At 32.2% G+C, this 12,086-nt stretch overlaps 2 protein-coding genes across 9 annotated transcripts in view; both read left to right on the top strand.

Moving 5' to 3' along the window:
- The window catches only part of LOC127701164 (divergent protein kinase domain 1C-like), a 137,778-nt gene that overhangs the window by 98,630 nt on the left and 27,062 nt on the right, over positions 1-12,086 (top strand). The window lies entirely within an intron of this gene.
- The window catches only part of LOC127701154 (copine-3-like), a 66,932-nt gene that overhangs the window by 39,951 nt on the left and 14,895 nt on the right, over positions 1-12,086 (top strand). For all 4 annotated transcript variants that reach the window (XM_052204970.1, XM_052204971.1, XM_052204968.1 and 1 more), the window contains exons 10-12: positions 1,698-1,757; positions 5,878-6,011; positions 9,006-9,112. In XM_052204970.1, coding sequence (XP_052060930.1) covers positions 1,698-1,757; positions 5,878-6,011; positions 9,006-9,112 — 301 coding nt within the window. The remainder of the gene's footprint in view (positions 1-1,697; positions 1,758-5,877; positions 6,012-9,005; positions 9,113-12,086) is intronic.

Genomic DNA, 12,086 nt, shown 5'->3' with positions numbered 1-12,086 from the left:
AAACATATAAAGCAAACATATTTGATACATCATCTCACTTCTAATTCTATAATGTTGATATATTTAATCAACAGGTTGATATACATGTAGTAACATTAAAAATTCACGGTACTAAAAAATGAAATATATTGGTCAAGTGAAATACCTTTTTAATGAGTCATAATAACAGAGTAGGTGTGTTTGAATAACAAATTTTTACTAAAAGTACCTGACGACAGACTTTTTAAGTGGATGTTAAAAATGCATAACTTTTTTTTTGTGGTATCTGGGTTAATAAGTCTTCAACCTCTAAAAATATTTAGTGTGCCCTTCCACGAAATATTTAAATAGAAGATTTTTAGTATTTTTTTAATATTAAAAAATTCCCAATGACAACCGATCAAAAATATTTTTAAGTTGACAAAAGGCCTAGCTAGTCGATACATTTGTCTTTTAAAATACTGTCCTGCAAGAATTTTAATGAAGCTATGTGGATACATGTATCAGTTTTCAAGAGCTAAATTGACAGCCCGTCATGCCTACAATGGCTTCCATTTTCACGAGAAAAAAAAAATTAGGAGGCGTAATAGGGAGATAATTTTGACGAAATAGAGTCCTGACTGAAAACTATAGTTAAAGCACAAACTTAAAAAATCAATATTTTTATATGATCAAAAGGTTTGGAGGTATTTAGGTATATTCACTTAGTTTGATTCAGAATTTTCTGCACTAAACATAGTATTTTCGTTTGATAGTAGGTTCAGCTTATTAAAAGCCTTATGTAAAATCAAAAAGTTAGAAAACTTAACTATATAAAAACCTTTCCCTGTTTTTGATGAATTGTTACTTATGGGCCAATAAATGGCACATTACAACACCAGAACAAATACAGTCCACGGTGTAAAAAAGTTTTTGTACTTTTCCATTCTGAAATACAAGACCTGTCTTTTCGCTCTTGCTTTATGTAAAATGTGTAACATTCAGTGTTTAAGCTTTAGCTACTAGATGTAAAAAAAATTAAAAGATTTTTTTTTTGTTCCATCATTAATGAAAGTGAAATAATAATTCGCTTTTAGCAGCCAATTTGGTTCAATTTTGTCAAAGTAAGCTAAGAAACATCGCTGATGAATTATTCACTTGCAAGTGAATAAATCGACCTCATTGAATCCGTATTCATGTGACCTTCAATTTTACCCCTTAGCTGGAGACGGGTTATGCATGTATTCAGCTATTAAAAGGAAAAGAATGTCAACATTGAAAGTGAAATAAGGATGAACCATTTGGTTGACTAATTCGATCCACAAAAAAATCATTCTTATACAGGTAAAAACGATGATAAACATACTTTTTAACCTACAATATGAAATCAAACAGACCTAGAAAAATCCAATTGCACGAGGTCACTATCTATTTATACTTATATATTTATGTTTATATTGGGTTATGTGACCGTCGGCAGTCTTTGGAGGTTATCTCATTGTTAATTAGATGACGTCTAGACAAAAATACACACCAAAGTTGATACATATTATGGAGTCCATGCATTGTTGATTGTTTATTTTAGACTTTTTGAAATTTGGATATACGTTTTAGTTTTTTTTTTGATAAATCAAATATGAGAATTTGAGTCAAATCAGTGAACATCCATTGAAACAAAAGATACAATCAATAAATGTAAACACCTGAGTAAAGTTGGTTTTTTTTTTAACTTTTTTCAGCTTGAGAGAGTTCCTTCTTTCTTAGAATTCATATATGGAGGAATGCAGGTTAATTTTACAGTAAGTAAAATAGTATTTTCTATTGATAATACATATAGATGATAATCTTGTTTGAATTTAGTTACGTTTTTCTTAAATAACTACTAGTAATTAGATCATTAAAAAACAACAAGAAAAATTATAGATTTTTAAAAGCGTGGGGTAATTTAATAACCAGCTATACAAAGATTGCATGTTTCCTGTAGAAAAAAGTTCATTTGTCATTACTGAAAAAATTTCAGATTCATTGATTGACGTCAAATTGTCTGATTAAGAGTGATTAAGAAGGGTATTAGACTGAATAATTGTTGAGAAAAGAGTCAGCTTTAAATCCTAATATCTCTGTAATTATTGTACCCTGCGAAACGTGTTGCAGGGGACATGGAAATACTGGGTGTCCGTCCGTCCGTCTGTCTGGTCTTGTTAGCACTCTCAGGTGTACAGTTCTTGCCAGATTTTTATGAAACTTCTATCATAGGCTTATATCAGCAATGACTTTGATGAGTTCGAGAATCAGTGCCGATTAATGATTTTTAAAAGAGTTATGCCCTTGGAAATATTGATTATATGGAAAATTGTATTTTTTAGCACTCTCGTGTACAATTCTTGCCAGATTTTTATGAAATTTATATAATAGATTTATATCATCAATGTCTCAGACAGATTTGAAAATTGGTGCTGATCAATTATTTTTAAATGAGTTATGTCCCTTGGATATATTGATTTTATGGAAAATTGCAATATTAGCGCTCTCATGTGTACAATTCTTGCCAGAATTTTATGAAACTTATATCATAGGTTTATATCTGCAAAGTCTTTGACACTTTCGAAAATAAGTGCTGATCAAATATTTTTAATGAGTTATGCCCCTTGGAAAAATTTATTATAACGGAAATCTCATTGCATTTGCTCTGAAGCCTTCATTTCTCTAAGATATTTATAAATTGTTTTAAAGAACAAAAAAATTACTTTTTTAGTTATTGCCCTTGGATAGATAAAATATATGTAATGCGGGGGACATTGGAACTCTGTTCTTTTATTTATACTGTAGAATTTAATTTTATCTAATAGAAGATTGTTAATGAATCAAAATTTCAAAAATTCTAAATATCATATTCTGGCTTTAATGTATTTACCCTCATTGCTAAGTTATAAAGATTAAGGACAACTGAATTTTCCTTAATTTTCAACAAAAACCATGACATCATCTTTTCAAAAAGACAGAAACGAATTTTGATTGGTAGTTATTCTGGTTTGAGTTTTATTGAGAATTTTGAGTGGACAATTAAGCCATTGGAGATAATAACATATGCACTCATCTTCCTCTTAAAGCAAATATTTCTGAAAGAATGAAGCTATGTAGCCTGATTCATCCTGCCTAAAACAGAATCTTAAAAAAATATGATAATCTATAAGTTGTCATTGTCGTTGTTAATTTTTACTCTTAAACCACTTTGCCAATTTCATAAAATTTGAACTGAATGAATCTTAGGATATTAAGTACAAATATGTTTTATGTTTAACAAACATGGCCATCTGGCATCATGACTAAAAATAGAATATAAGGGTAAAATGCATTAATTGTCTTAAATCAAGGATACTATACCTTGCTACTATCTTGAAAACCTTCTTCCTATTACCAAAAATATATCAGATAAATCCATATAGGAGAAAGTGCCCTTGAATTAAAGTTTTTGACTAATTTTCAAGTTTTGCCTGCTAGGAAGAAACTGTAAACAACAAATATTATTGACATAACCATTTGATGAATCCTCCCAGGAGTTATTGCCCTTTAATGAGGATTTTTTTCAAAAGCTATAATTGGTTGATAGAAACTGTAACCAGCAAAAATTTTCAACAATACAATTTACAAAAATGCCAAGATAACCAAAAACCATTGGATGACTCTTATAGGAGTAATGGCCCTTAAATGACATAATTACAATTTTTGATTTTTTCTCAAGTATTTCTACCGACCGTGCAAGGGCTTACCAGCCAGTCAAGGTCATTAAACACCACCAGTTAGTTAAGTTTTTTATACGACCGCAAAAAATTTTGCAGTCGTATATTGGTATCACGTCGTAGTTGTCAGCGTCGTCCAAAGACATTTGGTTTCCGGACAAATAACTTTAGTATTAGTAAAAAGAAATCTATGAAATTTAAACACAAGGTTTATAGCCACAAAAGGAAGGTTGGGATTGATTTTTGGGGTTATAGTCCTAACAGTTTAGGAATTAGGGGCCTAAAAGGGGGCCAAATAAGCATTTTTCTAGTTTCCAGACAATAACTTGTGGAACAGTGTATGGATCTCTCTGAAATTATACCTCAAAGGGATGGTTAGGATTTGCTTTGGGGGGTAATGGCTCAAACTGTTTAGGAATTAGGGGCAAAAAAGGGGGAAAACAAGGGTTTCCTTATTAATGGACGATTTCTTTTAAGTACAATGTTTTGTGTTTGGATTACCTCCCTTACACTGGTTTTGAATTATGTATAAAGAAGTGTTGTATTGTCTTGAGGTGATTAGCTGTCAATTTATTTTTAGAAGTTACAATTAAAAATGCTGATTAAGGAATATTAATTGTAGACATGATTATGTATGTCATTTTCTTTTTTAAGACTTTTATGATGTATTTAAATGGGTAATTATGGTTGCAAACCCCATTGGAAATTTGAATTGAGATAATGACCATATCTTGAGGGAAAGAATTTTTTTTTTTGTTTTTTTTTTTGCAAAAAAAAGGGGGGGGGGGGGTAATTTTTTTTTTTTTTTTTTTTTTTTTTTTGGGGGGGGGGGGGGGGGGGGTCAATTTGCAACAGCATAGTGTATTGCACAATCGCAAAAAATTGAATATAAATTCAAATCATACAACCAATTCTAAGTTCTTTGACTACAGTTATTCTGTGTCAGAAACCCTATTATGTGTCAAATATTTAATTACAATCCAAATTCAGACCTGTATCAAGCGCGAATATTGTGTCCATTTTTGCCCCAACTGTCTTGGGTTGGACCTCTGCGGTTGTATCCAGCTGCGCTCGGCGAATCAATTTATCTGTTTTATCTTGAAAACTATAATAGAAGGATAGATTTTGTAAACAGCAATGTGATCAGCAATATAAAATTTTCAAAAATGCAAATATGACCAAAACCAGTGGATGACTATTTATTAGAACTATTGCCCTTTAAAAATCAATAAATGACTAATTTTTATACCAGTTTTTGCTCGTCATCCTGCAAATTATGATATATAGGTAGCAGCTGTAAACAGTAATAAAAAACGTATTTATGACAGGTCAGCTATTTAGACTCTTATAGAAGCCTCTTGTTTATTGTCCATGTTTCAACTTTTAACCTTTTCCCTATAAACATGAAAATTACATTTGTTTGAAAGATTATGATTATTAAAAATATTTTGCAGTGGTTTTGCGAGTTTCAAAGAAGTTGAAATAATTTTGGATCTCCTGTATTTGGCGATCGTAATACTGGAATACCAGTATTGTGTACAATACTGGTATTTAAATTTTATAGTAGTGCTGAACAACATTTGTCATATCATAATGACATTCATAAATATTGAGTTTTACCCTATAGAGATAAAAAAATGTTCATTTGCATATTCAATAATCTGATAAAATTGTTATGTCATATACCATTTATTATGTTTTGCCACCATTATTTTTTTTTTTATAACTTTATGTTGTTTTTATTTTAAAAACCACAATACTGGATTAAAATTTTATTCCAGTATTAAAGACAATCCATAATTTTGTAGATATGATTTTATTTGACCTACTGTTCATTTATAATTTCTATTAAATGATTTACATGGTGTAAGGCATTAGGGCATGGATTTAAATCCCTCTAAGGATAGAATTAGATTTTGAGGACTATTGGTTGATTTTCAGATGCAAACATACATACATACTACATACATAAAAATGAAGTACTTTCGCTTGAAGTAGAGCAATAACTTGATATTTGGGATGCTTAATGAGACAAATATAAAAACACATTTAATAGCTCTGGCCATATCAGTTAGGTAGTCTAGCTCTACCATTTTGTAGTCCATATATCTAAATGCAGCCTTGTACTTGACAGTCACAATATAAAAAAAATGAGAAGAAAGTGCATTGATTTTTTCAGGTAGGAGTAGATTTTACAGCTTCTAATGGTGATCCCAAAACTGCTAATTCTTTACATTACATCAATCCATACCAACCTAATGAATATCAACAAGCCATACAAGCTGTGGGGGCAGTATGTCAAGATTATGACACGTATGTACTTCAACATTCCATACAATAGGTATGGTACGGGTATGTTAAAACTATGACGTGTGTTGTTTTGCCTTCTATTTTTGTCGAGCCTGCAACTTCTGTCCCAGAAAGATCAACATAGGGATAGTGATCCGGCTGTGGCGGCGTTAACTAACTACTTAAAAGCTTTATATTTTAGAAGGTGGGAGACCTGAATGCTTTATATTTTGTATATAGATGCCTTATTTTATGAAGTTTTCGTCGTTCATATGTCAATTGTTCTTGACATCATTTTCATGGTTCAGTGACTACTTGAAAAATAAGTTAAGATTTTTTGTAATGTTAATTTCTCTCTTATTATGAGTAATAGGATAACTGTGTTTAGTATGTGCTCCTTGCAAGGTCCTCATGCCTGTCAGAGCGTTTCATCTGACCTTGACCTCATTTCATGGATCAGTGAACAAGGTTAAGTTTTCGTGGCCAAGTCCATATATCAGATACTTTAAGCAATTGGTCTACTACATTTGGTGTATGGAATGATTGTAAGGTATACATGTCCAACTGGCAGGTGTCATCTGACTTTGACCTCATTTTCATGGTTCAGTGGTTAAAGTTAAGTTTTTGTGTTTTGGTCTTTTTTTCTAATTCTATATGCAATAGGTCAACTATATTTGGTGTCAGGGTTGGCAAAAACCTGGGTTTTATGAGTATTTCCCAGCCCAGTTGGAAATACTGGGAAAACCCGGGTTTTACTGGGTTTTACCGGGGCAATACTGGGTAATATGAAATACTGGCCTGTATTTTAAAGAGGATTTAGTGATTAATCACAAATGCAATACATTAAAGTCGAAGAATTCAATTTTTTTTTAATAAATATAACTAATATTAAGAATTAACAATTCTATGTAAGGAAAATTACTTTTAAACATTTTTTGTTCATTACTAAAAATGTTTACTAAGTCTTATCATATGTTTATGTACATCACTAATTAATAAGTAATTATTCAGATTATAATACAGATTTATTTATATAACAGTAATCAGCCTTTTGATTTCTATAAGTGTTCATGGTCTGTCCCCTTAGGGTGTTTATTTAGCAATATGATTGTACACTGCAATAAAATGCATTTTTTCAACTTGGATTTAATATTGAAACAAAGCGTGGAAATTAACAAGGTATCCTGAAATGTCCAGAACTTGTATTCTGCCTACATAGAATTAGTGGAGAAAAGGAAGAAATTGAATTTTCAATCTTCAGGAATGACTCTCAATGTTTATCCGTATAAAATGTATATATTTAGCTATAATACTACTAAACTATAACAAGTCTTTACTATTTTGTGTAAAAATAAGCTTGACAAATCATATTACCCAGTATTACCCGTTTCTAGGAGTATTGCCCAGCCCGGGAAAACCAGGGCCAGGGTAATACTTTGCCAACCCTATTTGGTGTATGGAAATATTTTACGATGTACATGTCAGTCTGGCAGATTTTATTTGACCTTGACCTCATTTTCATGGTTAATTGCTCAGTGTTAAGTTTTTGTGTTTTGGTCTATTTTTCTTAAACTATAAGCAATTGGTCAACTTTATTTGGTGTATGGAATGATTGTAAGGTGTATATGTCTGTCTGGCAGGTATCATCTGACCTTAGATGTGCATATCGACAGGAATTTACGAATCAATTTTTTTCCCCAGGAGTTACGCCCCTTTGAACTTATTTGCCCAATATACTACTGCAACCTTTTGTCATCGCAACTCCTCTGAAACCACACCACAAAAACCTTTTTAGATAATAAGGACATACTATGTAGATGTGCATATCGACAGGAAATTAGGATTCAATTTTTTTCTAGGAGATACGCCCCTTTGAACTTATTTGCTTCAATGTACTTCTGCAACAGTTTGTCATCACAACTCCTCTGAAACCACACAACAGAATTTCATGAAACTTTGTAGATAATAAGGACATACTATGTAGATGTGCATATTGACAGGAAATTATGATTCAATTTTTTTTTCTTATACTTATTTTATTTCTCCAATGACAATGTGGGGACGTGGGGTATGTGAGCACGCTCACTAAGGTTCTTTAATTAGTATACAGTTTTATCATGACAAGTTACTGTTCAAGTTTGAATTTTGATCTGGTCTGATGATTTTGTGCAGAGTTATGGTCCTTGGACTTAGAAAATTCACTCAAATAATCCGTTTTCTGCACTTTTTTTCGTCATGCTTGAAGATATTGATTTGAAAATTGATATATAGTTTTATCATGACAAGTTACAGATCAAGTACAAATTTTGTTCCGGTCTGATGATTTTGTACAGAGTTATGGTCCTTGGACTTAGAAAATTCACTTAAATAATCAGTTTTCAACACTTTTTTTCGTCATGCTTGAAGAAATTGACTTGATATTTGTTATATAGTTTACACCATGACAAGTTATAGATCAAGTAAGAATTTTGTTCCAGTACAATGAATTTTTAACCGGTAGGGGACTATGTATTGCCATGCAATACTCACAGAATGCTTGTTATTATTCAAATACTGTGGATTCATTTATTTTCATTGGTACCAAATTTCGTGGAATAGGGAAAATTGACATGTTCGTGGATATTTAATTTCGTGGTTTTACCGAAAGTCTGCGTACAAGCCTATACAAAATATGTCATTCGTTGAACATTTAATTTCGTGGTTCACTTGTACCCACGAAATCCACGAAAATTGGTATCCAACAAATAATAATGAATCCACAGTATGATTAAAAAAAAATAAGCAGGCAAGACATTTCAGAATGTACACTCTTGTTTTTCAATTAAAGTGCTGCAAGGTTTTTCCAATTTATGAATTTTTTTTAGATCATTCATCTCTTCTAAAGCAATCCTTTTGAAACCTCAGTCATTTTTCTTGTAAAACGACCTGATCTTTGGCCCAAGTATTATTTTTTGAAAGTAGCATCTCATGCACCAAATTTTGTTATATGATATTAATCTTTGATGTTTTATATTTTAGGGACAAAATGTTTCCAGCTTTAGGATTTGGAGCACTGATTCCTCCTGATATGAAAGTTTCCATGGAATTTGCATTGAATTTTAATGCTACTAATCCATATTGTGCAGGTAGAACTTTAGAAATTGTAAATTCACAAATAAACACACAAATATTAAATGCTGTACTGCTCTGACATTTTTATGTGGCAGGCCTTACAGAAAGCTAGTACAGTACCGGTACTTTACATTTCAATCTTTCACATTTGGTCAAATTGTAGGATTAGAGAATTTACATGACCCATGGTTTATGAATTTGATGATGTCTTTGGGTTAGATAAGAGCATTTTCCAATCTGCTAGTGTGTGATACCAAATCAATGGAACTCCCAGAGGGTATCCCCAGCCAGTAGCTCGGCGCTTCTGTACTGGCTCTTTAGTGCTGTGTGGAGACAGTAGAGTGCCTCCCCATGCTTCAGGTTTATGCTCTTATAATATACAAGATAATGGAGTGTGTGTCCGAGCGAGAACTACTCTATGTTCATTGCTTTAGGAATATTTATCTCAAACTCATACTTCACTATTCAGCCCCATTCTTCTATTTAGTTAGACATCAGGCGCTACCTTGATATACCCCGTCTTTTTGTTTTTGTCCTCTGGTTTTGTAGTTAACGTATTTTGTCAGGTACTTGATGATGGATAGCGTTTGACGTCTTTAGCCGATCAGTTTTATGTTTTTTACTTTATTCAATTCCTGTGTGCTAGTTCATATTCTGGACGCCAGTCTTTGCTCCTTTCAATTGGAAATACGGTTGAGATCTCACTAAACATGTCGGACAATAACTCAAGAATGCTTTCACCTACTTGCAAGAAATTTTAGTGAATTGTTTATATCTATTGACATGAGCTCCCTTTTGGATTTTTATAAATTTTAGATTTAACGTTTCCGAGTTACAGGGTTTTATTCATAAAAAAGGGGGATTTTCCAGTTTTCCGACAATAACTAAAAAATGCTTTCAGCAGTTCTCATGAAACTTTGGTGAATTGTTTATATCTGTTGATGTCAGCTCCCTTTAGAATTTTATAAATTTTATATTTTACATTTCTGAGTTATGGGGTTTTATTCATTAAAAAAGGGTGGATTTTCCAGTTTTTGGACAATAACTCAAAAATGCTTTCAGCAGTTCTCATGAAACTTTGATGAATTATTTATAGCTATTGATGTAATCTCCCTATTGATTTTCATAAATTTCAAATATGACATTGAGAAGAAATTGAACTTTATTTGTTTATAGTCCGACAACATATTTACTAAGTATTGCACAACAGCACATAGTATTGCACAACAGCAAGAAATCTTTAATTGAATATAAATTCAATTCATATAACCAATTTCAAGTTCTTTGACTACATTTATTCAGAAACCTATAATATGTCAAATATTTAATTACAATCCAAATTCAGACCTGTATCAAGCTTGAATATTGTGTCCATTTTTGCCCCAACTGTTCAGGGTTGACCCTCTGCGGGCGTATCCAGCTGCGCTCAGCGAAGCAGTATATTGGCTTAATGTTTTGGTTGTATCACCTCTTCAGTTGTATTAGATTTTGCATTTTCAAACATTGTAGACCCAAGCACCATTGAAGAAAAATTTATTGTAGAGATGTGCATCTGGTGCAGTTAAATTGGTACATTTCATGTTATTATATTACTCATAAATGTGTTTTAACAGGAGTTCATAAGCCCCCCCCCCTCCTTTTTTAGCTCACCTGGCCCAAAATCTTCTCCTCTGAAACTACTTGGCCAAATTTAACCAAACTTGGCCACAATCATCATTGGGGTATCTAGTTTAAAAAATGTGTCCGGTGCCCCGGCTTACCAACCAAGATGGCCACCATGGCTAAAAATAGAACATAGGGGTAAAATGTAGATTTTGGCTTATATCTCTGAAACCCAAGCATTTAGAGCAAATCTGTTGTGGGGTAAAATTGTTTATCAGGTCAAGATCTATCTGCCCTAAAATTTTCAGATGAATCGGACAACCCGTTGTTGGGTTGCTGCCCCTGAATTGGTAATTTTAAGGAAATTTTGCCGTTTTTGGTTATTATCTTGAATATTATTATAGATAGAGATAAACAGCAATAATGTTCAGCAAAGTAAGATCTACAAATAAGTTAACTTGACCAAAATAGTCAGTTGACCCCTTAAGGAGTTATTGCCCTTTATAGTCAATTTTTAACCAATTTTCGTAAATTTTTGTACTCTTTTACAAAAATCTTCTCCTCTGAAACTACTAAGACAAATTTAACCAAACTTGTCCACAATCATCATTAGGGTATCTAGTTTAAAAAAAATGTCCGATGACCCCGCCCGCTAACCAAGATGGCCGACATGGCTAAAAAATAGTACATAGTGTAAAATGCAGTTTTTGGCTCATATTTCTGAAACCAAAGCATTTAGAGCAAATCTGAAGAGGATAAAATTGTTCATTAGGTCTAGATCTATCTGCCCTGAAATTTTCAGACCAATCAGGCAACACGTTGTTGGGTTGCTGCCCCTGAATTGGTAATTTTAAGAAAATTTTGCTGCTTTTGGTTATTATCTTGAATATTATTATAGATAGAGATAAACTGTAAACAGCAATAATGTACAGCAAAGTAAGATCTACAAATAAGTCAAACATGACCAAAATTGTCAATTGACCCCTTAAGGAGTAATTGCCCTTTATAGTAAATTTTTTACAATTTTCATAAATTTTGTAAATTTTTGTAAATTTTTACAAAATATTTTCCACTGTAACTACTGGGCCAAGTTCATTATAGATAGAGATAATTGTAAGCAGCAAGAATGTTCAGTAAAGTAAGATCTACAAACACATCACCATCACCAAAACACAATTTTGTCATGAATCCATCTGTGTCCTTTGTTTAATATGCACATAGACCAAGGTGAGCGACACAGGCTCTTTAGAGCCTTTAGTTTGTTTTTGCGGTTTTTGTGTCAGAAAAATGCAAAAAAAATCAAGTTTTGAGAAATTGAATTGAATCTTACTTAAAAGGAAGTTAAACATCACAATGTGCTAAACAGCAGATGTAATGTTATTTGAT

Source organism: Mytilus californianus, unplaced genomic scaffold, assembly GCF_021869535.1.
Source record: "Mytilus californianus isolate M0D057914Y unplaced genomic scaffold, xbMytCali1.0.p SCAF_5, whole genome shotgun sequence".
Lineage (NCBI taxonomy): Eukaryota > Metazoa > Mollusca > Bivalvia > Mytilida > Mytilidae > Mytilus > Mytilus californianus.
Note: the sequence above shows the minus strand (reverse complement) of the source record. Positions and strands in the feature narration are given on the sequence as shown.